General features: G+C 41.4%; 1 protein-coding gene across 1 annotated transcript in view; it reads left to right on the top strand.

Annotated features, from left to right (window-relative positions):
- tdrd12 (tudor domain containing 12) overlaps positions 1 to 26,433 on the top strand; it is a 95,450-nt gene that overhangs the window by 27,462 nt on the left and 41,555 nt on the right. The window contains exons 10-17 of the mRNA XM_078211997.1: positions 619 to 732; positions 1,945 to 2,130; positions 8,830 to 8,983; positions 11,064 to 11,191; positions 16,678 to 16,869; positions 20,182 to 20,310; positions 23,459 to 23,576; positions 24,034 to 24,173. Of these exons, the coding sequence (XP_078068123.1) occupies positions 619 to 732; positions 1,945 to 2,130; positions 8,830 to 8,983; positions 11,064 to 11,191; positions 16,678 to 16,869; positions 20,182 to 20,310; positions 23,459 to 23,576; positions 24,034 to 24,173 (1,161 nt within the window). The remainder of the gene's footprint in view (positions 1 to 618; positions 733 to 1,944; positions 2,131 to 8,829; positions 8,984 to 11,063; positions 11,192 to 16,677; positions 16,870 to 20,181; positions 20,311 to 23,458; positions 23,577 to 24,033; positions 24,174 to 26,433) is intronic.

Genomic DNA, 26,433 nt, shown 5'->3' with positions numbered 1-26,433 from the left:
TTCTGCTGTCTGTGATTTCAAATTATATACCTACTGCTCAAATCCTTTTATAAAGCAATGTTGGTTTTTCTTTTTAAATTCTCAATTGTCCAATTCATGTATCCATATTTTAAACTGCACAAACTTTAATTCTAATTGAAGTTTTTTTAAGGGAGAATCCTAATGGCTGGTTACTTTTATTTTCTACTGAATCCTCAATGTATGACACCGTTTATGATTAGATATGAATAGAATGCTAATGATTTTTGAATATTATCAATGATGCATGATGAATTTCTTTAGAAGATGAGCTTAGTCCTTCCTAGTGTCGGTATTTCAGTCTGATGTTTGATCTCTTTTTGGGTTAATTGATTTAACTACAGTTTTTTTGTATTTTGGTTTGCTTACTTTTTAAAAGACACTAAAATATTTGAGTCACATGGCTCTCAACAGCACGGGTTGACAGAGGCTATCGGAATAAAATAAGTGGCATTGTTGAACACACAAACTAGTAGTTGTATCTTTTAGCAATGAGAAAGTTCTCAACTTTTTTTTTCTGGTGCAAGTTGGTTTCCGCATTTTACTTAAAATTTTAAGTTTGAGCAAAACCTTAGTCTTATTAAAATATGTTCTTTTTAGCCATCCCACAAAATGGCTTTTGACCCATGGAATGGAGTCGTGGTGCATTCGCTCATTAAACTGAGTCCTTGCAGAAGCATGGAAATGTCACCTGTTTCTCTGGATTTGAAAAAGGTATGGTTTTTTAACATTAAATACAAACGTTTGTACAGAAATTTTGCAAATTTGGAAATGGAATAAATCCAGAACTTAGTCCAGTTGTATAACGAGTACTAACTCAATTATAGGACCTATGATGCGCAAGCAAGTTTCATTTTCTTTCTGTACCAATAGGTTGTGCTTGTAACATTCTACTTTTATTCTGCTATTTTCTTTTAGACACTTAACTCAACAAGTTTAACACCATTACTTGCAAACACATTTTTATGTTATGCATGTTTTGCAATAGACCTCCATACTTAGTGGAATCATATAAATTTTAGATTGTTCAGGTTCTGCATCGTATGCTGTGTTAAACCCTGCTCACTTATCGCCCTGCATGTTTACTGACCTTCCTATTGTTCCTCCTTCCTCCAGTTTAAAGTTCTCAATCTACTTTGAAAATCCCTCCATCATTTCATTTAGTGGTACCTCTGCAATCTTTTTCAAACTTATGACCTCTTCATTGGTTTTTTTGATACTTGACTTTACATTTCAGTTTTGCAGTGCTCTCAGAACTTCCAGTGTATTTTTGTGACTCCCTCCACATCTGCTTTCCACCTCTTGTCCTAATCGCTACTTTCCCAAAATGTATCCTTTTGACTAACTTTTGATTACTTTGCCCGACTGCAGCAAAGTCTCTTCTCAACTCTTTGGAACCCATGCAGTGCCTTGATGTTTTTCAATATTAATCAAACTTCATTCTTGTCATCATCATCACCATTACAAACCTCAGCAAATGTATTTATACATTCTGTTATAAGCATGTAGATTTGCAATTTTGCTTGCAGTTTATGATGGGCAAAAATAACCAAGGATCTGACTTGAGCAGACAGAATTTAATAATTGAAAGCATTGTTAAACTGCAATAAGGGAACTGAGTAACTTGTAGATTTTGAAGAAAACAGCCCTTTTAAACTTTTTCTTTCAAGTTCATTTTTTAAATGTTGAGCTTGTTAGATTTCTCCTTTTGATCAAATTGCTCTGCTTCCCTCTAGTGTCCGGTCAATTAATTAACATATGTGTGCCACCTATTGCTTTTCACGACCTAGAAAATAGCTTGGCTGTACTCAGTGAGATTATGTAGCTGTAGGGTAAATTCACAGATTATTTGTTGTTGTTATTTAACCCAACATGCCAAATCATGGAATGTGGCTTCTTACACAGTTATCTGGTTTATTCTCTCAGGAATTGTGCAAGACGAAAACTGTTGCTCCAAACATTGTGCAAGCTTACTGTTGGCCTGCTATAGGTCGTGGTTGTGACTTAGTTGCAGTATCAAAGAAAGGAGATGATCCTCTTCTATACATCCCTCCCTTGTTGACGTTTCTACAGTTACCATCTGTGTACAGCTACCAACCCAGACGCAATTTGGTAAAGGCCTTAATGAATTCTATGTTTGCCTTTTGTTTTAACGTTAGTGTTTCTTGTATATTTTGTATAATGTTCAGAAATGTTGATTATTATGTACAAGTATATTTAAAGTTAAACTTGTATTAATCGTCCAGTAGTTAAAAATATATGGTGTTTAATAGAGCAACCTCACCTTTGCTGCATTCTCATACTGTTCTTACACCTGAAATCTTTCTAAGTTGTCTTAAGGTTTTGCAACCTTATGGCAGGCCTCTTTTCCAGAAGCTATGCCCCCTAGTCCTTAAACTGTCCAGGCAAGGAGAACAGCCTGTCAGCATTTAGCTAAAAACTTCACACATTTCAATGAGATCGATGAAATAAATTCCAGAGACTATAGGCACAATTTTACTCTATCTTTTCATAGAACGACACTTGTCACTCGGTTTTTGTAGCATTTTTATATTCGTGTACAAAAGCAGTGCAAATTGCTTGTTTTACTGCATCATTTGCCACTGCATGCCAGATCTACTGAAGTAAAATGTTAGGTGGCTTATCGTTATGTAATGGAATTATCTATCTGCCCATACTTCACCATCCCACCAATGATGGCTTTAGTGCTTTTTAAAATCACTGCATACCAGCCATGGTTTGACCTTGGTCAATAACTTTTCTTGTTTAAAAAGCATTTAGACAGTTAGATGAGTAAGATGGGTGTAGAGGGATATGGACCAAATGCAGGCAATTGGGACTCGCTTACGGGCTTTAAAAAAAAAGCGGCATGGACAAGTTGGGCCGAAGGGTCTGTTTCCATGCTGTAAACCTCAATTACTCTAAAATTTGGTTCAATAAACAGGGCTAATCAATTTGAACCTGATTGTTAGGGTGCCATTCCCAGGTATTTTGATAGAGACTTGATTCCACACTAAGGTCACTGAAACGTTTGTTTTATTGCATGTTAGAGAATACCATAATGAATACATCGAAACACAAGACTTAGTGGCAGGAGTAGGCCATTTGGCCCTTCAAGCCTGCTCCATCATTTGATCAGATCATATCTGTCTCTCTCTCTTTTCTCTCTTCTCTTTCTTTCTCTTTTTCTCTCTTTTTCTCTCCTTGTTCTCTCTTTCTTTCTCCCTCTCGTTCTCGTGCCGCTCTCGTTCTCGCGCCCATTTTTAAACTGCATCTCCTAGTCTCTTCAATGAGAGGATACATCTGCCCGGTATCTACCCTATCAAGTCCCATCAGGATCTTCGATGTTTCAATAAGATTCCCTCTTCTAAACTCCAGTGGATATAAACCCAACCTATTCATTCTTTCTTCACAAGATATGCATTTATCCCAGGAATGCATCAAGTGAACCTTCTCTGGGCTGCTCACGCAATTCTATCACTTTTTAAATAAGGAGCTCGAAACTACACACTTGGATATTTCATTTCAACCTCACTCAGTACCTGTCTTCTTTAAGACTACTGTCGATTAGTTAATATTTTTCCATTAAATATACAGTACCCAATACTTTAGTCTCTTTGTAGACAAATTGCTTGGGCTTGATTTAGCATGCTAATTTGGAGGACTAAACAAGTACCAATGATAAATTTACGTCAGGTCTTTCATCCAGCTGTTTCAACTCTTCCCTGGAGGACAGTGTTGGCCGGGTGAAAGTCTTAACTTTGTAAGTCTCATCTTTCGGTGATTTAATTCTTCAGCCTTCAAGTCAAGCTTGCATTGCTGTTCCACTCTCCAGCTTAAGAACTTCTAACTGGTGTACATGGAACCTTTGTTTGGGCATCCAACTTGACAACTATGGTCCATGTAATCCTTGGACCATTGTCCCAATTAGAACTATGAGTCAAATGAAACGTAATTGCCTTTTAGGTGCAGAACAAAGGAATTTCTCACAAAACTATTTGTAATTCCATTTTATCCTGAGCATGTAACATTGTTATAAAGATTGAAATCTCATCCACCATAAATTTCAAAAACCTTTTACTGATTGTAATCAACTGGTGCTTGCTTTCTTCTGCAAGGAACATTATCCTGAATATTGAGTACATTGCTTTTATTTCTCAAATCTTAAATTAACCTTGTGAATGAATGGCATGAGTCTTTCCGTCTGTTGTAAGCTTGAGGGCAATTGTGTTGCAATTAATTTCCATAGTGTTGTACAATAGCTTTGAGTGATCTGATTCCCTATATCAAAATTAGAAATGTTTGGATTTCTGTAAGTGGCTCCCCATTTTATTTTAAATATGTATGCTGAACTTTGGTGCTAGTCCAATGTGAGGGGTTTTTTTTAGTATCTGCAGAGTTGTGATTAGAGGAGCAACACATCCCACTAATGTTAAAATGCAAGGGTATCCCAAAACCCAGAAGGGTAACTTGGAGCACTGTTCTTGATTGTTTGATGTGAGGAAATATATGAAAACCAGTGAGGAAAGGTACAGCCTTGTAATCAATCAAATAAAATAATGTTTATTAATGTTGCCACTAAGACAACAATACACAAAAGTTACAATTAATTACAATAATGGCCATGCACATAATATACTTGAATTAACACATTCCTAATCTCTGGGAATATACCCTTTTTCCCAAAACAAAATTCCTTGTGCTTTAACCCTGAGCCAAATCCAGCAAATAATTACCATACACAGTGTGTATCTTTATTTTGGGAAACCTCTTCTGGTTCAGAGTAGAATTTCTGAAGTGTGCAACAGTAGTTTTTCAGTATAGAAGCTTGCTTTTGGGAGAACTGTTTCCAGCTGGGTGTAGCTGTGATCTCAGTTGCTTGTCAGCTAGTCTCAGCAGTGCAAGACTAACCCTGCCACTGATGTATTGTTTATCTCTTTTGAACTGTCCTATCTAAACAGCTAGTAAGTTTAACATGCATTCTTATCTCTTTATTTGAACTCTTACCCTGTGTATCTTGAACTCCTGCAATTCTATGCTCTATTTTGTTCTCCACTTCACTAAAGGAAATATCTGGTTTTCTGCTGCTAGACTTATTTACATATCAAAAACCCTCAGAGCAACTGGACCCTTATCAGGTCCCTTTTACCCAATCCTTAACTTTTCAATTTATCCAAGCTTTTGATGCATGGGAGAGGCAATCTTAGTTACTGCTCTAATTACAGATTCCATTTCTTCCATGCTCGTTGCTCTAGCTCCTCAAATCACAGGCATCCTCCCTCCCATTCTTGTTGCTCCTCCAGAGACAGAATCTGTGATTAGAGGAACAGTAAGAGTTGGGGAAAGGGAACCTGTGATTGGAGGAGCTGTAGCAGCGGCATGGAAGATTCATTCTAGCCATGATCTCAACTATATTCTGCTCTGGATAGCAGTCAGTGCTTTGGGTCACCTCTACTTCAGCCTACTGATGCTACCCAAGCACCTAGTGATGGAAGGTGGGGCTCTCTAGCCCGCCGGGTTCAGATTCCGCGGTGCTGGAGCTCCTGTCCCTCCAGGGAGATAGCTCACTCTTTCCTGGCAGTGCAGATCCAAATAGCACCAGCCAAGGAGGAATCACTGCTGCCACTGATGGGGCAGTAGCAGTGACAAGGAGTCAAGTCCTTGAAGATATGAAGAAAATAAATATATAGGCCAAGGGGATCATGCAAGGGAGTGGGACTGACTGGATTGTTCCGTGGTGAGGTTGGCATGGATTCAATAGGCCACATGTTCTCCATCTGTGCTGTAAATGACTCTGACTCTACATCGGAAAAAGTGGAGAAATCCAAGTGGCGGGGAGGGTGGAGATGGGGATGAATGAGTGGGTCTGGGAGAGGATGAGTGAGTGGGCTGGGAGGGCTGGATGAAGATCGAGGGGGGCAAAATTGAATGAGTGGGATGACTGCAAGGAAGAAGGAAATCACTAAGTCTTCTGGCAGTATGAAATATGGAGAGCTTGTGTGAAATGTACACGAGTGCATGTCGTGGATCTGTCTAACAGCAAGATCAAAAATTTAACAAGGATATGATCTTCCCAACAACAGGTATCATCAAAACCCTACAGTGCAGAAGAGGCCGTTCGGCCCATCAAGTCTGCACAAACACTCTGCCAGGGTATCTTACTCGGGTCCTCTCCTCCGTCCTATCCCCATAGCCCAAATATTTCCAATGGCTAATCCATCTAACCGTGAAATCTTGGGATGCTAAGGGGCAATTTACTATGGCCAATCCACCTAACTTGCACACTTTTGGACTGTGAGAGGAAACCAGAGCACCTGGAGGAAATCCACGCAGACACTGCAAAAGTAGTGCAAACTCCACACAGTCCCCAAGGCTGGAATTGAGCCTGGGTCTCTGAAGGTGTGAGGCAGCAGTGCTGATCACTGTGCCATCGTGCTTCATGGCAGCAGTAGCCAATATTCAAAAGGGATGGTAAGATGTGATCTTTGCCAGTAATGAGATTAGCAGGCATCCAGACAGAATGAGGTGTTAGCCATATCAACAGTTTACATAGATGACTAAGAGATCAGTGGAGGTATACAGATGCTAATTTTGAGTCACAGAATGTGAGAGATGCAGACAACCCAAATACACCAAGGGGGCTGGGGGGGTGGCGGAAATCGGAGGGACCAGGGTGTAACTGCGAGCACCATGCAGAAGCAGGCAAGCCAGTTTAACATCTAGCAGCCTAGAAGGCATTGTAACATCTAAAAGCCAACAGGACAGTTTTACATCCAAGTATGAGAGATAGTTTATATCTAAGAAGTCTTAGAGCCAAGGTAATGCAGGAACCTTTGCAAAGGCAGTTTAAATATCTTTTTTGGAACAAGGGACAATTTCTATATAAACTGTTTTGTAATTCATCGTGGTGTAGTCCATTTTGTGTATTTGTCTTTAATAAATAGTAAGTGTTGCACGACGACTGTGCTGCTTATTCTCACTGAGGGTTTCACGTGATTCCTCACACCATTCCAAAAATTCCATTACAAAACTATACACCACCATGAACTAGTGTTACAAGTTGGGATACCCACACAGATAAGATCCACGTGGTTCGTGACGATGCATAAAATAACATTTTTACAATGTACTTTAAAAATGTGGATATTCATATTAAATGTATTGTGTGATAACGCAAATACTAATAATCAGGCTTAAATTTGTGCTGTTTTGTTTTTTGCTTATGTCTGCGATCACATTTATTTTCAAGTGTAGGGTTGTTTTGCTAAAATTGTATAGATCATTAGTGAGGCCACATCTGGAGTTTGTGCAGTTTTGGTGTCCTTACCTGAGGAAGAATATTCTTGCTATGGAGGGAGTACAGCGAAGGTTTACCAGGCTGATTCCTGGGATGGCAGGTCTGTCATATGAGAGACTAAGTCGGTTAGGATTATATTCACTGGAGTTTAGAAGACTGAGAGGGGATCTCATAGAAAAGTATAAAATTTTAACAGGGTTAGACAGGATAGATTCAAAAAGAATGTTCCCCATAGTGGGGTAGTCTAGAACTAGGGGTCATAGTTTGAGGATAAGGATAAACCTTTTAGAACTGAGGTGAGGAGAAATTTCTTCACCCAGAACCGAAGGTAAACAAAGGGAGAACTAATGTTTCTGCCCACTTGAAATCTAAGAATTTTACCTATTTGAAGTGGCCTACAATCATTTGCATTTCACTACAGATCATTAATGTGCTGTAATTACATAATTCATTGTCTCACAAGATTTTCAGACTTTTTTCTCTTTGGCTACTCTTATTCTTGCTACTAGATAAAGTAAATTGTTTTGTTAGCAGTTGGGTTTTCCTCCAATTGGATTTGTATGTGTGCCACTGTAATCTTCACCTGCAGGTTAGTGGGACTTCGGTAGCCTACATTTTTGCGAGTTGTTAGCACTTGGGTTTTCATTGTATGAATTGCAATTTCTTCCAGTGAAATATTCAGATAGAAATAGAATGGTTACAGCACAGGAGGAGATTTTTAGCCCAGTGTTTGCATGCTGGCTCTCTGCAAGAGCAATTTAGGAGTTTTTAATTAAGAAGGTCAAAAACTTTGGCCTCTGCACAAACTCTTGCTACCATTTTCAAAACCTTTGGGCACTGTACTTAGCTGAAGGAGACTGTTCATAACCTTGCTATACTATTTGTCCCTCAGTTTAGTTTCTGACCATAAAGTTCTGTAATCCTGGTTGACTTAAGATATGCCAGGATTTTAAAAGTATGTTTGCCAGCGAGGTGAGGTAATGATTTCTGCACAGTAAGTATATTTCTTGTATTAGCTAATGCAGAAGACCGAGAACTGCTAAATGACTTTTTGACATCTTTTCTACTGTTGTTAGCTAGCTGATTTGACATAGATAATCTTTCACAATCTAAATCAGAAACTTTTTATAGAATTATACTGCAAAACTATCTTGGACATGTGCTTTTCTTGCTTGCATTTCTTCCTGATGGCCGCTTCACTTAGAAGGCGATTGAGGTAGGCAAGTAAGAGATCAAAATGTTGGGGAGGGAGAAGAAGGAAAAATCTACCTGTCCATTGGCAAGCTCTTAGTTCCAGAGATTTACAAGAATGTAATAATAAGTTGCTTTTCCAACATTAAAGTAGGTGTTAATTTTTGGGTTTTCATTCAGGAAAGCAAAGGTTCAGTAAGATTTAAGGCAAATGTGTTTTGACATCTGGGGTAGAACATTAAACCTGCAGTTTTGTGATTTATTTAAAAATCTAATTCATGCAAGTGATAGAACAATCTTTATTGTTTTTCTTTGAATATCAGCCATTAGCAATAATTGTTTGTCCCGGACGACAGAAGGCCCATTTTGTATGCCAGATGTTAATGGACTTAACAAAGTCTTCTCGACCTCTTTCTCTATCGTTGCTTTTGGTTGGAAAAGATCCAGAAGAAACAAAGAAAATGAAGTTTAAAGGATGTAAGTGTACCATTTTTGGTTGTTGGCAGATTGGCTTCTGAGCAATTTTGGGTGTTTGCATATTGGATACTTCAAGTATCTTTTGCTCAGCAACATTATAGGGGCGATTCTTCCAAAAAAATTCTAAGTGTCGAATTCTCGTAAAAACTGGAGTAAATCATGCTGGCCTTTTCAGCAGGAGTTTCAAAATGAATCTTCCACGCTCTGTGCGCTGCAGAGTACACTAGCATAAATCAGTCCAAAAAGCTGGGGGGGGGGGCCTATTCCCGCTGGAGAGGCCGGCAGCGTAGCGCTGAGCGGGCCACTGCGCATGTGCTGATCTGTCAGCGCTGAGATTGGTGCATGCGCAGTGGCCCCGCATTGCCGGCCTCCCGATCACTGGTCCCCCGAACATACCCAGACCAACCTAAATGTCCTCCCTGCCCCCAACAGGTTGACACCCCCACCAATTGCCCCCAGAGGCTCCGCCTCTTTGGCACTGCCTAATACCTGGTGGGCAGTGCCAACATACCCCCAGGCATTGGCACTTTGCCCCTTGGGCAGTGCCAGGGGGCCTAGCACGCTGGGTGCCCGACCCTCTGAGGCCCCCCTTCACTTCAGGGGATCAGGCCACCAGCTCCCCACAAATGGGGAGTTATATTAAACTCCGCTGGAGTGAATCACTCCTGGCGGGCAGGGATGCACATCTATATGAATTATGCAGCTCTGCACCAAAAATCAGTGCAGAGCTGACGGCGCCAGAAATCTGGCTACTGGAGACGCACGGAGGTCGTAGCGCCCAGCGGGGAGCCCACAAAATAGTCTCCGCTTGAGTCTCCCAGCCTGCTACACAGCGCAGCGGGCTGGAAGAATCATCCCCTAGATATTCTGTGATAGACTCTTCTTCTGTGAAGTTATATATCCTGGTCCAAATGTGCAATTTTTCTGATTAACATAGTGATATATTTGATTAGAGCTGGAAAGCTACAAAAGTCTCTCATAAAGAGCAAAGTGAAGGGTTAGCTCTAGTTGGATGCTGGACATTAGAGTGGTTGGAGACGAGCTGCAGGAGATATGTGAGGATGGCACATGACATGCAAACATGGCATGCCATGACAGCAGATCTCCCGATAGGAGTAGCTACCAGCAGCAGCAGTTATATATTTGACACGTGTTTTGATGGGAAATGACAGAGATATAAATATTTTTATGAAAACAATTGGAGAGTATGATCTGTTTCAAGGTGTGGTGCCAAAGCAGTAGGAAACTATTAATAAATGCTGGAAATTGGAAAATGAGCATCCGTAGTGAAGCAAACAAGAAGAGGGGATTTTTAATATGCCAAATGTTGCGATGAATATTAAAATACAGCTTTATTGTTCCTCAAATTTTGGCAACTTTTTTAATATGCTTTTTTCTAATGAGTGATTTAGGAAGTAGTAATAAGAAATTGGAGTATCGATTGTTTTGTGTATGATGTATATTTTGCACGTCTCAGCTTAAAACTTTGCTTGGCATATGCAAAATATTTTTTGATTTCTGTTGGATGGACTGGTGATTTAAAAATGGGAGAATCTGAATGAGATGTCGGAGTAATCTGTTATACATTTGTAAATTTCACCAATTTAAATAAGACACTCTCATTTATAAATGTAATAAGTTACTGATATAAACATCATGGTAAATTCAATTTACAATTCACAGAAAATTATAATCTAATTGAATTTTAATATATTAATTTTTTGGAATTGTGTTTTAAGTTTCATGAATTATACAAGGTTTAGTTAAATTATAAACAACTTCTGAACTCAGAACTGATAAATTTGTTCATATCACCACATTTTAGTGCTCACAAAATAATAATGACTCACTCACCTGATGAAGGAGCAGTGCTCTAAAAGCTCGTGATTCCAAATAAACCTGGTGTTGTGAGACTTCTTACTGTGACCACCCCAGTCCAACGCTGGCATCTCCACATTACAAAATAATACTTTGGTTGAACATGTCTTCCTCATAGTTGCAATTATCCGTCGAACAGCACTTAATGACTCTTACTTACAAATTTTCAATCTTAACTTTAAAAATATACATTTAATTGCAGGTGATGTAGTTGTTACTACTCCACACAGTCTGGTACGAGTCCTTCAAACACACTGCCTATTTTTCATTAGACTCAGCCATTTGGTGTTGGATAGGGTTGATGTACTTTTCGATGAAGCAATGGATGAAGTAAGTAATATATTGAAATGATAGATTAGCAGTCACAATTCTTGGTTTGATTATTTGCTTATTGTATCATTTCATTGAGGCTAAACATACATAGGTTTAAGATTCTCTAATTTTCTGGCAAACCTAAAGGACCTGAATTAAGCAGTATGGGGTACATGATGTAAGGATGGATGTTCAGTTGAAAGATGCAAATGTGCCAACAGTGGAAAAGAGCTTTTGATGGGCACACTGCACAGACAATGCTGTGTGTGTTGTTCCTGATGTTGTAAGTCCTGTTTGATGTTGCCAGTGTTGTGTCACTTGCTGGTGATGTTGATGTTTCATAACTTGGTGATGCTGTTGATATTATCTTGTTGGTTGGTGATACTGCTGCTGCTGTTAATGAAGTTCCTGATTTTCCAGCTCCAGTGTAGGTCAAATGTAACTCTGTTCCTTGTCATGTACTCAATGCTTTTGGTCTCAATGATATTTGACCTTGGTGCCTCAGCTTCACCAGAAACATTTGCTGGGTTTTCAGATTTTCATGATTGAATCCTGTTCACATACAGTCTGTCGTTTTCAACAGCTCAAATAAGGAATAGCATGCTTGTTGAGGTATTGACTTCCTCCTACCTAAGTATCAGTGAGTTGTTGTCTTATTTCCTCCTGATCATTGGGGAAGTACGTTGCTTGGCAGAGTTGTTTTATACTTTCTTGCATTCAGTAGCTTGACAGCAATTTCATGTCAGCCTTGAAAGGTGTAGATCAGAGTGACGAGGCATGGTTTGGGTCTTTTCTGTCTTAGCATTTTTTGAGGGTTCTCTTGACAGTTGAGACATTATTTCTATAGACGTGTTTCCTCTGGGGAAATCTGGGAACAAGGTGATGATTTTGAGACTGTTCAGTGAATTCCTTTTAAATACGTTAAATGTGAATTGACTTCCATTGTCAGAAACATTCTCTTTTAAGAATCACTTCCTCAATGAACAAAATTCGTACTGCTCCCAAATCTTTCACCAGAGTGAGATCCTGAAGCCCCAGCGCCAACACTCGTGGATTCCCACTCGTGTCTGCAACATGCAGTTGAAGCCCTGCACCATGGAGGTCATGGCCTGAATCATGAAGCAAACATGCCCTGCCATGCAGTGTACTTTGCGCACTAAGGCAGACAGTGTGGGCCTTGTTGCATCAGAGTGGTGGCACCATCTCACCAGATGTGACTCCTCCAGTCAGCCTTGCATTCCAAGAAGGGATGCTGTCAACACTTTCTGATGCTCGCGGCTCTGCCTTTAGAGTTCCATCAGCTCTGGAATGATCGCACCCAGGGGCACAGCAGTGTCCTGGGCTCTGGCTTCCCTCCGAGTGCTGGTTCCCTGGGTTGTCCCTGCCTCCACCTAGTGTGGATCTTCAGCTGTGAGATGCTCAAATTGAGTGACCCAGAAGCCTGCCTACTAGTTAACCCCACTAAGGTACGAGTATCTGTGCTGGTGGAGGGTTCGGGTGACAGCTGTGATGCCTGTTCCATAGTGGTGTCCAAGAAGTGTCTCTCAGAGCTGTTTGTGTCCGTGGTCTCCAAGGGGCGAGGATGGCCCTGACTGCCCTTAAAGAGAAGGAAGATGGCATTAGTGTCTCACAGGGGGATTAATGAAGGGACAATGTTTACTCACTTGAGGCTTAAAATAGTGGCTGTTTGTCTTGCGGGTTCTCACTTATATCTGATGCCCCACCGCCCTCTGCAATAGGCACTGTTTTCCTCCCCTGGCTTCCCTCCGAGTGCTGGTTCCCTGGGTTGTCCCTGCCAGCTTGAGCTCTCTCCTCAAAGGGCTTGAGGGATCTGAGCTCTGGCATGATGGCAGGCTGTGCCTGTTCACACCTGTTATGGTGGAGTTTGTTCTGCACAGAGACAGATGGGGAGAGTGTTGGTGGGAATCCTGACAGTTCAGACGGTGATGAGGTGTGGCATGCATGGCACTTGAGTGGGAGCAGGAGAATAAGGAGCATAGCAGCCAAGGAGTTGTGAACATGGGGATTGTGGGAGGGGAGAGGGATAGCCTGGGGTGATAGGGGTTGGCAACCCGTGAGGTGGCTGGGTGAGAGCTGAGAGGGGTGTGTGTGACGAGTGCAGCATAAGACTAGAGGAGACCTTGGCAGCGCAAAGATGATCATTCACCTTGCGGCACTGCTGCGCTGTCCTCTTCTGTAGTGAGCTGGCACCCACTAAGGCTGTCACAGCTTCCCAGGGAGAGGTGGTCACCTTGCTGGAAGAACATCTGTGGATAAAGGACATCCCACCTCTGCTTAACACTATCCAAGAGTCTGGTCAGGGCTCTCTCCGAGAAACATGGTACTGTCTTCCTCACAAGATTGGAATCCCAACAGTGCAGAAGGATGCCCCTCAACCCATCAAGTCTGCACCGACTCTCCAAAAGAGCATCTTACCCAGGCCCACCAACCTGCCCTTTCCCTGCATTTACCTAATCTGCACCTTTGGACATGACGGGGCAATTTAGCATGGCCAATCCACATAACCTGCACATCTTTGGACTGTGGGAGGAAATGAGCGCATCCTGAGGAAACTCGCACAGACATGGGAAGACCGTACAAACTCCACATGGGCAGTCACCCTAGGCCTGGGAGCCAACCCCTCAAATGGATTCTGAACAAGTGCTAGGGAGACGCTTCTATTAAGCTCACCGCTATTTGCAGAGATTAAGTTGCCCTGGGGCAAGCGAATCACAGGGAAGCCGCCACAAGTGCCATGTGATTCAGGTGGGGAAAGAACTTGGGCTAATACGAAGAACAAAGAAAAGTACAGCACAGGAACAGGCCCTTCAGTCTTCCAAGCCTGTGCTGATCGTGATGCCCTAACTTAACTAAAAAAAAACTTCTGCCCTTACTCGGTCCATAACCCTCTATTCCCTCCTATTCATGTACCCATCCAGATGCCTCTTAAATATTGCTAATGTGCCTGCTTTCACCATCTCCTCTGGCAACACATTCCAGGCACCCACCACTCGCTGCGTGCAAAATCTTCCCCCGCACATCTCCCTTTCCCCCTCTCACCTTGAACCTGTGCCCCTTGCGATTGATACTTCCACCCTAGGAAAAGGCCTCTGACTATCCAACCTGTCTGCACCTCTCATAATTTTGTAGAACTCTTATCAGGTCTCCCCTCAACCTCTGTCTTTTCAGTGAAAACAATCCTAGTTTATTCAACCTCTCCTCTTAGTCAACACACTCCAGACCAGGCAACATCCTGGTGAACCTTCTTTGCACTCTCTACAAAGCTTCCATGTCATTCTGGTAGTGTGGCGACCAGAACTGCACGCAGGCCTAACCAAGGTTTCATATAGCTGCAACATGATTTCCTGTAACTCTGCAACTCTTGTACTCAGTGCCCCGGCTGATCATAGAATCATAGAAACCCTACAGTGCAGAAGGAGGCCATTCGGCCCATCGAGTCTGCATCGACCACAATCCCACCCAGGCCCTACCCCCACATATTTACCTGCTAATCCCTCTAACCTACGCATCTCAGGACTCTAAGGGGCAATTTTTTAACCTGGCCAATCAACCTAACCCGCACATCTTTGGACTGTGGGAGGAAACCGGAGCACCCGGAGGAAACCCACGCAGACACGAGGAGAATGTGCAAACTCCACACAGACAGTGACCCGAGCCGGGAATCGAACCCGGGACCCTGGAGCTGTGAAGCAGCAGTGCTAGCCACTGTGCTACCGTGCCACCCAGGGATGAAGGCAAGCATGCCATATCCCTTAATCACCTTGGCCACTTTTAGGGAACTGTGGACCTGCACGCCCAGATCCCTATGTATGTTATTGTTCCTAAGGGTGTCTTACAGTATAATTCACATCTAAATTTGATCGTCCAAAATCCTTCATCTCGCATTTGTCTGGATTAAACTCCATCTGCCATTTCTGTGCCCAAGCCTCCGATCTATCTGTATCCTCTGACAATCCCCGACACTATCAGCAACTCCACCAATCTTCGTGGCATCCACAAACTTACTAATCAGACCACCCACATTTTCCTCCATATCACTTATATATACCATAAACAACAAGTCCCAGCACTGATCCCTGCAGAATACCACTAGCTACAGATCTCCATTCTGAAAAACACCTTCCACCACTTCTATAACCATCTGTATCCATCTGTATCTGTATCCATCTAGCCGGCCCACCCCGAATCCCATGTTATTTTAGTTTTTATACTAGTCTGCCATGTGCCTTACTAAAGTCCATATAAACTACATCCACAGCCCTTCCCTCATCAATTATCTTTGTCACCTCTTCAAAAAACTCAATCAACTTGGTGAGACATGACCTATCCTGTACAAAACCACACTCCCTGTCACTAACTAGTCCATTTTCTTCCAAGTGTGCACATATCCAATCCTCAGTATCTTCTCCAAAAGCTTCCCCAACACTGACGTCAGGCTCACTGGCCTATAATTTCCTGGATCATCCCTGCTTCCTTTCTTAAACAAGGTAACAACATTGGCTATTCCCCAGTCCTCTGGACCCTCACCTATGGTCAAAGAGGATGTGAAGATATCTGTTAAGGCCCCAGCTATTTCTTCCCTTAACCTCCCGCAGTAACCTGGGATAGATCCCATCCGGCCCCGGGGACTTGTCTACCTTAACACAATCTAGGATGCCCAGCACTTCCTCCTTCGATATATTGACATTCTCTAGAGCGTTCACATACCTACCTCAACATCCGTCATGTCCTTCTTCTTGGTGAATAACAGTACTCATTAAGGATTTCACCCACTTCCTGTAGTTTCATGCATAACTTTCCTCCATTGTCATTGAGTGGGCCTACTCTTTCTCTCACCACCCTTTTGCTCCTAATATATGCATAAAAGCCTTGGGATTCGCCTTGACCCTGTTTGCTAAAGACATTTCATGGCCACTTTTAGCCCTCCTAATTCCACATTTAAGTTCCTTCCTACTTTCGCTATACTCCTCAAGGGCTTTGTCAGTTTTTAGATGTCTAGACTTATTGTATGTTTCCTCCTTCCTTTTTGACAAAGCTTACAATTTTCCTTGTCACCCATGGTTCCCAAATCCTGCCACTTCTATCCTTCATTTTTGCGGGGACATGCCTGTCCTACATTTCAATCAACTGGCCTTTCAATGCCTGTCCTACATGCCAGATGTAGATTTGCCCTCAAATAGCCACTCCCAATCCACATTCCCCAGTTCCTGTCTAATTTGGATGTAAGTGACCCTCGCCCAATTAAGCACCATCTCATCATTTTTCTCACCGGAACCAACACTTCACCAAATTCAGGTAAAATTCCACCCACAGTTTTTTTTGTAATGCATGTGCAATGTTAGTCAGTGACTTGTGCCTCAATTTACTTCGAGCTTCATGTTTTTAAATGGCCTCTGGCAATGTGAAGACAGAGACACAAATAATGGAAAGAAAAATTTCCAGCTATGTAATGAAAATCTAATTCTGCTCTATTTTATACATAGATAACTACCATCTTGCAATGCTTCAGGGAAGCTACTAATGTTCCAGAGAGAAGGTCGACCCCACAACAGCTCATTGCTGTTGGAAAACATTGGACAAAGCGAATGGATAGTTTAGTAAAAGAAAATCAAAGTGATCCTTATATTGTTATAACAGCCATGGAGGAAGCTGCATTGTATGGAAATGTGCATCAGGTTTGTACTTGTGAAACATGACTAGGTCCAAGATACTTTAATTCTAATGCTGAGTTCACCTGACTGAGTTAAATGAGAGTTTATGGGTGAGAATTTTCAGGCCTCTTCGTCATGAGTATAAATCCTGTTATAGCCGCTAAATCTCACGAGAGGGCCATAATGGGATTTGCGCCGGCGAGATCACAGCTTGAGATCTTTTCCAACCCTGCTGCCAACATAATCAAATTCACACATAGAAAGGGCATGAACCTGATTTGCATGGATTTAAATCAATTTAAATATAACTTCCAGATTCGTTGTGGGAGACCCCCCACCCCCCCCCCAAACCCGGGCAGTATCAGAGCACGCCAGCACAATTCACTACTGACTTTCGGAGACAAAAAACACTTGAGAGGACCACACCGGGGATGCAGAGATGCCTGGAGGCCTGGGGTTGAGGGCCATGTTGGGCATTGCCAGGGGGGCATTGCCAGGGCCGGGGGGTTGGGTGGGGGGGGGGGATTGGGAGAAGGTCACCTCGAAGCTTGCTGGGGGGGGGGCATCCAAAGGCTGCAGGGGGGCAGGCAGAGATGTCGGCCTGAAGCTTGTGGGGCGGGGGGGGGTCGCTCCGAAGCTTGTGGGGGCGGGAATCACCCCGAAGCTTGTTTGGGGGGGGGAGGGAGGAGGTTGCCCTGAATCTTGTTTGTGGAGGGGGGAGGTTACCCCAAAGCTTGTGTGGTGGGGGGTGCGCCACCCCAAAGCTTCTGGGAGGCGTGTTGGTCGCCCCGAAACAAACCACAGCCCCCAATTTTTTTTTGACTGTTAGAAGATCTGGTGAGAAAACCTGGTTTTCCTTTTGGCGAGAAACATGTTGGTTTTCAGTCAGAACCTGACACTTTGCTACATTTTTGCAAGATTCCACCCTACATTTTAAAATCTGCATTTTTGGTTTTAAGTCATAATTATTGTGAAATACCATATTGTGAGTTCCAAAATATCAAAGAATCACTCAAATTGGATGAAATATTTGAAACTTTTCCATCTTGTGGAAAATTTTAATATTAAATTTAATTTCTCCAGGAGAAGCCTGAGAATATACCTTTCAACTTGTCTGACTTCAGAATATGTTAATCCTCGTATAAGCTTAATCTTGTATGTATTAATGCTTTCAGATTTTGTTTTAAATATACATTTGTTCAAGGAGTGGCGATGTTCCTGCTAAGGCCAACATTAATTAACCTTGAGAAGTCAACCAGCCTACAGAACTTCATTTGAGCCTCATCTCTGAGGTGGAAACATATTCCTAATCAATTACCAAACTGTCCTCTGCAGGCAAACACTGGGAGATCAGAGATGAGACAATACAGCCAGGCCCAAACATACTGCAGATAAGGTTGACCTAAATATATCCAGATAATCAGACATTAAGACAACATCATGTACAGCAAAGATATCTGACCATTGTCATCAACCTCCCCACTCTTTAATGAAAGGCTCGTAATCCTAAGAGAGTTGAGAGAAGACATTCTCCAAAAGCTCCATGCTGGACACTCAGCAATACCAAATATAGAGTAAGGGCACAACAATCAGCATGGTGGCCAAGAATTTTGAAATCTATTGAAGCATTTATTTTGACATGCCATACTTATCATCAACATCCAGGGACCAACCAAACCATAGTTAACATCAACGTTTCTGTCCAGGCCTTGGTAAAGGCATGGAATAGATTTGTTTGACTTCAGTGGGGAAATCTTCCGGTTATAAATATTATTCTTGCTGGTTGGAAATCAAGACTTCTTGCCATAACCACAGAAGCTGTAGTAAAAGCTTTGAAACGCATCTGCTCTACATATTAGATACCAGATAAGGTAGTGTTGCACAATGGTCTGCAGCTTGCTAACAAACATTTGCGACTTCACAAGGAATATGATTCCACCAATTACCAGCTCGCCATACCATTCACAGGTGAATGGTTAAGTCTAACAAGGGGTCAAAATCATCAAGACAGTGCTAAAAAGGAACAATGATCGAGAGCTAATCTTGCTCAACTGATGGGCAGAAGGCTGAAAACCCAAATTCCTTCGCTCCAGCATCAATTTTAGACCCAACATCACTTTCTTAGACTAAGTAAGGTACCATGAACAAACACAAAAAAGTAGCAGTCCAATTGGTATCATCACTGACATAGGGCATGAACACTGCCCAAACTAGAACCAGGGCAAAAAGATTAGATCAGAGACTGTCTGGCATTTGACCGTACCTCGAGCCTAACTCAGCAGCTGTGGTAATATCTAGTCAACGAACCAGTTGGGATTTTACCAAGGAATAGAAAGGCACTGATTCCTCTAGAGGCTACAAGGAGCTAATCCTACCTGTATTATCGCAACAAGACTGATGACCCGGTCCCTCCGGCAAACACCCCTAGAAATTGCACTCAATTCCTAGAAGTGCGCATGCCAACCCCCACCAAGCGTACTCCAGCAAACCCAACCGAGAATACTTGAGACAAGATCAGGGAGAGTTGAAGCGCCTGGCAGTCTCAACCTGTGATATTATAATTTTGGGGCAGATGGCTGGAAGTTTTGAGATTATATTTGTGGGAAGATGAAATGAGTTAATGGTTATGTTAATGAGACCATGATGAAATTAATGATTTAAGTGTGACATCAAGGGGTAGATGACCTAGAGGCTCCACAGCCATATGCAGAATAGTCTGTGTACCAAAAACCATGCACTCACTATGAAGTCTTGTAAACAGTGTAAATAAATAGCTTTTAGAAAAAAACATATACTGAATACGTCAAGTCATTCATTGTCTATATTAGACTTCCACAAAAAAAGAGAATGGGAGATTTTTTTCCTCCCCTCTCTGTATTGGATTTATTGTGCTGTAAGATTTAGTTACATTTAACAGCTTTATTGAGCCTGATACTAGTTTTGCATATGGAGGCTGAAACCTTTTTGTGGTTTAATGTCCCACTTTAAAATTTAATTTTGTCATTCCTCAACTTTTGAATGAGAGCCGCCATCTTGTAGCCTTAAGAGAGCAACTAATTTTGGGTATTCCTGCAATAATATCCAAATCTTTTACAAAAGATTGCCATATTGAGTAAGCATCGCCAATAATAATAACTTGGTCAAATCAAGGATATGTTTTCCTTTACAGAGAGAATCATGGAAAGGTACAGCAGGGCATGAGAAAGCTGATGGGGGGGTTGGTGACATTATCGCAGTGTGATCGTTTGTCATATTTTCTGACGTGTATTCAAACAGCAGAATATTTTTGAGAATTATTGTTGCAATAAGAATTCGCTCATGGAATTTCTTTATTAGGTTGTGCAGGTTTGCCTGGACTGTGAGAAGACATCATTTTTGCTGACCATGTTAGACTTCACCTCTGAAATTTTGCAGAAGACTATTGTCTTTACTAATTGCACCGAGGAAGTGGATCATGTGTTCAGAGTAGGTACAATAGTTAAGACATGCATTCATTTCTTTGGGCATTCGAGTTGAGATTAAATTTACCATTTCTGTTTGCTATGAAATGCTGTTCTCGTAATAAAAGTGCCAATGTGTACATAGTTGTTTTGAAAACCTTTTCAATTTGCACTCTCATTGCAGGGATGTAAGTTGTGTTGAGCCTTTCATATGTAATTGTAATATGGATAGGAGGCTGAAACCAGCCTTCCATCCATTGACTCTGTCTGCACTTTCTGCTGCCTCAGCAAAGCAGCCAGCATTATTAAGGACCCCATGCACCCCGGACATTCTCTCTTTCACCTTCTTCCTTCGGGAAAAAGATACAAAAGTCTGAGGTCACGTACCAACCAACTCAAGAACAGCTTCTTCCCTGCTGCTGTCCGACTCTTGAATGGACTTACCTTGCATTAAATTGATCTTTCTCTCCACCCTAGCTATGACTGTAACACTGCATTCTGCACTCTCTCGTTTCCTTCTCTATGAATGGTATGTTTTGTCTGTTATAGCGTTCAAGAACAGAAGTTTTCACTATGTTAATACATGTGACAATAAATCAAATCAAAGAGAATTATGATGCATGGTTCTTCAGGCACATTGCACTTGGGAATATATAGGCATAGATAAAAGTTTGATTGAAAGACAGAAAACAGTAGGGATATGTTTACGGGATGGCAGGTTTACTAGTGAAGTGCTGCAAGGATAGTCATGGGGTCACAGCTAATTTATAATCTAACTTGGATACGTCGTACTTGTGCTAACAGCACAAATCTAGCTGGGAAAGTAAAGCAGTGAGGAGGACCTAAGAAGTTGCGGCAGGCTATACGCATTTTAAGGCAAGAAGGTGGCAGATGAAGTACAATTGGGGACATGAGGTCATTCACTTGAATAGGAAGAAAATAAATAGCAGGATATTTTTAAAATGGCAGCCAACTATTAACTGTTCAGAAGGATATGAATGCCCTTGTAGGTGAAACACAAAATCAACATGCATGTGTAGCAAGTAATTAGGAAGTCTAATGGTATGTTGGCCTTTATTGCAAAGGGAATGGAGTACAAAAGTAAGGAGGTCTTGTGCAATTATACAGGACTTTGTTGAGACCTGGATCTTCCTCTTAAGCACCACAGACTGGATTTTTTACATTGACTGCAGCAAGAACTTGCTATCCCAACTGCAGAGTGAGTCCATTGACAAAATGAGTAGAGAAGCCTTGTGTTCGCATAGTAAAAGCAAAACCATGCCCCCCGTGTTGTCATAAACTGAAGGCACTGCTCCTTGAGCTTGTGCTTTCAATTCAGCTCCCTTCCCTGGCAGCACTTTGTTTCCTCCAAGACAAAATTATTTAAAATCTTTTTATTTCTGCTTACTTAATACAGATTTTGACAATTTAAATCCGTACTAAAATATATATTTTTTATATTTATTCATGGGAGGCAGACATTGTTGACTAATCAGCATTTATTACCAATCCCCAAATTGCCCTTGAAAAGGTGGTTGAGAGCCACCCACCTTAAACCACTGCAGTCCATTGTTGTTGAAACATCAAGTGCTACATTGTTGAATGATTTAAAAGTTATTAAAGGCAATACTTATAAAAAGCTTTACTACTACTGAAAATTAATTGTAGCCCCCAGTGTGCGTAGCTATGTAGGGAGACAGTGACATGAATGGTAATGTCACTGGACTAGAAATAGAGGTTCAGGCTAATGCCTTAGGGACATGAGTTCAAATCCCACCGTGGCAGCTGGTGGAATTTAAATTTATTTAATGAATCTGGAATTATAAAGATAGTTTCAGACCATCATCAGTTGTTGTAAAAACCCACCTGGTTCACTGATGTCCTTTAGAGCAAGAAATCTGTGATCATTACCTGATCTGGCTTACATGACTGCAGACCCACTACATTGTTGTTAACTCTGAACTGCCCTCTGAAATGGCCTCACAAACCACTCAGTTCAAAGGCAATTGTGGATGGGCAACAAATGCTGGCTTTGGCACTGATACCATATCACATGAAAGATTTTTTTTTTAAAGTTTAAAACTTCAAATGAACTACAATTGTGCTCTGGTCTTATTGGAAAGAATAGGAAAATTCACACGTTTTTATTAAAGTTTGATATTTGAGCTTCTAACTCAATCCCATGTGTTTATTTTAATCTTTATCTCACATTGTAGAACATGATTAAAAAGGTAATTATAATCAACGATTCTTGTTTCCTGGTTTGCTGAGGACCTATCTAGTGACTTCACTGCTGGTGAATTCCACAGATCACCTGTAGAGAGCGCACCAGTTTCAAAATTGCATTGGAATAGAGGAAATGGATGCTTTCTTGCCTGTTAAATAATTGTGGGGCAGTATCCTCAAAAGTTGGCAGCGAGCAGTGCCCTCTTGCCGCTGACTGCTAAATCTGGGTCATTATCTCCTTTTGTGCTTTTCTATATTTTTAAATTAAGAATTTGGTGGCTTAAAGGATCCCATAAAACTATTTGATTTTGTTCTTTTGGGCAGCATTTATCCTTCAATGAACATGCAAACAGTTTAACTGGTCATTGATCATTATTGTTGGGCTACAAAATGATGACTACATATACAATGCAACTCATTGTGTAATTTTTTTGGCCAGTCTACCCCAAAACAGATTTTCCCAAATTCAGGGGAAGCTAGATAATTATGAGAGAAAGAAAGGGATCGATGGAAATGTTGTTAGGTTTAGATGAAGTATGCTGCTGTGGGCGCTCATGTTGAGCATAGACTATTCTGGCGGAATGACCTGTTTTTGTGTTGTAAATTTTATTTAAGCTTTTTCTGGCCTTGGTCTTTTTTCCTTTTTCCTTCTTTCAACTTTATCTTTCATTCATTGGCTTTCTGTGCATTTTTAAAAATACAATGGTGTATAGAGACTCTTGCCAAATTAAGTATAAATGCAAAGCAGAACAACATCACCTGGCTGAATATCAGCAATCTAGCTGAAAGTATGTGAAATTATACAGGAATAATTTGGCTGGCAGCTGAATCTGAGACTGTTGTAACTATTAGTGAACTCCTGTGCTGTCATGTAATTTTAAAATTGTTGGATTATTTTAATAGTGCAGCCTATTTTTGAGTATCTTTTGGTCACATCTTTCTTCTAGGCTTTGGTCAGTAATTCAAACTTCTGCATGAAGGTCCATGAAGGAATGAGCATGCAGGTTAACAATATAATGGACGAGTGGCATAGGAAATTCAATCCTGGCACACATGTAATATTAGGTGAGCATTTTAAACGAAGTTTTAAAATGTGCTGAAGATGTATATACATTTTAAGGAAAAAAGTGGTTATATAAAATGTTTGTATTTTGCAAGCTGTAGGAAAAATTATCAACTGTGTACACATTTCCATATTCCAGTCTACACATTCCCCAGATCCGTAGTTAACATTTTATCTATGTGTTTAAAAATAAACATTCGCCCTAACAGATATACACACAGTTGGGTTAAAAAGTATTTTTCCGGAGGTATTCAGAATTCCTTAAGAACATAATGAAAACTGATTTATACTTATTAACATGTGGAATGGTATGTAACATTTGGATATTTTCAATGTTGCATTGTTAACCCTTTGAGAGGACCTCACAAATATTGCTTGTTCAGTGTTGGAATTCAGGGGACATTCTTTATTCACATATTCCGAATTGAATTTTGTTTTGAATATTTATTTCCCAAATAGTTACAACTGATAACTACCTCAAAGCCTTGAGAATCACAGATGCCACTTGTGTAATCCATTATGGTTTTCCTCCATCTTGGAACATATTTGGAGCTCGCCTATGCTGCATGGTCGACAATTTTGATAATCTGATTGTGGAGGTACAGTGAATTGTTAGGAAAAAATATTTTAATTTACAATGTACAAAAATCTCTTTAATGTTATCATCGAACTTCATGGAAGAGAGTATTCCAGTTCAGCCGTGCTTTTTTGGGATGTACTGCTTGTTCTATGTACTTGTTCTAGTTGACTCTTAGCCTTGGGGTGTTTTCGCAAAAAAAAGACTGCAATATGTAGATGTAGACTATTTGAAGTGTTAAATCTGAATTTTACCTTGTTCCTTTTTAACTTGTATTTTGCTGGCAAAATTTGAAATTTTGAGCAGTTGATTTGTCTTTTAAAAAATCTGGATCGACATTTTGCCAGTCTCAGTCACTGCCATAATTACTGTTGCCTCTGCAACATGTTCTTTTTTTTTCATGGAATGTTAGTGTTGCTGGCTAGGTCAGCATTATTATTGCCCATCCCTAATTGCTCTTGAGAAGATGGTGGTGAGCCACCTTCTTGAACTGCTGCAGTCCATGTGGTATAGGTGCATTCACATTGCTGAGGGAAGGCCTTCCAGGATTTTGACCCAGCAAGAAAGAACTTGATATTGTAGGGACCTAATTTATGTCCCTGCTTCTTCTCTCTCCCAAAAGGTGCAATTTTGACAACTGCTTACACATGCGAGGTTATACACTTTGGAGGAAATAATAACAAATGGGATTACTATCTCAATGGAAACAAATTAAAACATGCTACCGTGCAAAGGGACCTGGGGGTCCTTGTGCATGAGACGCAAAAGCCCAGTCTGCAGGTACAACAGGTGATCAAGAAGGCAAATGGGATGTTGGCCTATATTGCGAAGGGGATAGAATATAAAAGCAGGGATGTCTTGATGCACCTGTACAGGGCATTGGTGAGGCCGCAGCTGGAATACTGTGTGCAGTATTGGTCCCCTTATATGAGGAAGGATATATTGGCATTGGAGGGAGTGCAGAGAAGGTTCACCAGGTTGATACCGGAGATGAGGGGTTTGGATAATGAGGAGAGGCTGAGGAGATTGGGTTTGTACTCGTTGGAGTTTAGAAGGATGAGGGGGGATCTTATGGAGACTTATAAGATAATGCGGGGGCTGGATAGGGTGGAGGCGGAGAGATTCTTTCCACTTAGTAAGGAAGTTAAAACTAGAGGACACAGCCTCAAAATAAAGGGGGGTCGGTTTAAGACAGAGTTGAGGAGGAACTTCTTCTCCCAGAGGGTGGTGAATCTCTGGAATTCTCTGCCCGCTGAGGTGGTGGAGGCTACCTCGCTGAATATGTTTAAAGCGCGGATGGATGGATTCCTGATCGGTAAGGGAATTAAGGGTTATGGGGATCAGGCGGGTAAGTGGTACTGATCCACGTCAGATCAGCCATGATCTTATTGAATGGCGGGGCAGGCTCGAGGGGCTAGATGGCCTACTCCTGCTCCTATTTCTTATGTTCTTATGTGGAACCGTCAAATTTGAAAAACTTCCAAGCCCCCATATTCCTAGAACATTCCACATAAAGCCCCTGAAGCTCAGTGTGAATTCCAAAGATTAATGACCCTCAGAGAAAATATTCCTTCTCATCTCCATCTTAAATGGGAGACCCCCTTACTTAAACAGTGCTGCCCAGTAGTTCTAGATTCCTCCAAGAGGAAAACATCAAAGCCCCCTCAAAATTCAAGAAGAATATCTCTCATTCTTCAAAACTCCAATAGGTATTGGCCCACCCTGCTCAATCTTTCCTCCTTAGACAATCCCTTCATCCCAGGAATCAAGCTGGTGAACCTTCTCTGAACCATCTCCAAGTTGGGAGTCAGTTCAGCTCAGCTGGTCAGTGATGCAGAGCAATACCAACAGAGCAGGTTCAATTCCCGTACCAGTTAAGGTTAATCATGAAGGCCCGCCTTCACAAGCTTGCCCCTCGCCTGAGGTGTGGTGATTCTCAGGTTAAATCACCACCAGTCAGCTCTCCCCCTCAAAGGGTAGAGCAGCTTATGGTCATCTAAGACTATGGCAACTTTACCTTGCCCTTACCAATGCAAGTATATCCCTCCTTTAAATAAGGAGGTCAAAACTGTATGCAGTATTCTAAGTGTGGGCTTGTCAATGCCCTGTACAGATGTAGCAAGACTTCCAAATTTTTATCTTCCATTACCCTTGCAATAAAAACTAACATTCCATTTGCCTTCCTTAATCCTGTACCTGTATGCTAACTTTCATGATTTAAGTATAAGGACACCCTCATACCACAACATTCTGCAGTGTCTCTCCATTTAAATAATGTTTTG

The sequence above is a fragment of the Mustelus asterias genome, chromosome 4 (genome assembly GCF_964213995.1).
Source record: "Mustelus asterias chromosome 4, sMusAst1.hap1.1, whole genome shotgun sequence".
NCBI lineage: Eukaryota > Metazoa > Chordata > Chondrichthyes > Carcharhiniformes > Triakidae > Mustelus > Mustelus asterias.
Note: the sequence above shows the minus strand (reverse complement) of the source record. Positions and strands in the feature narration are given on the sequence as shown.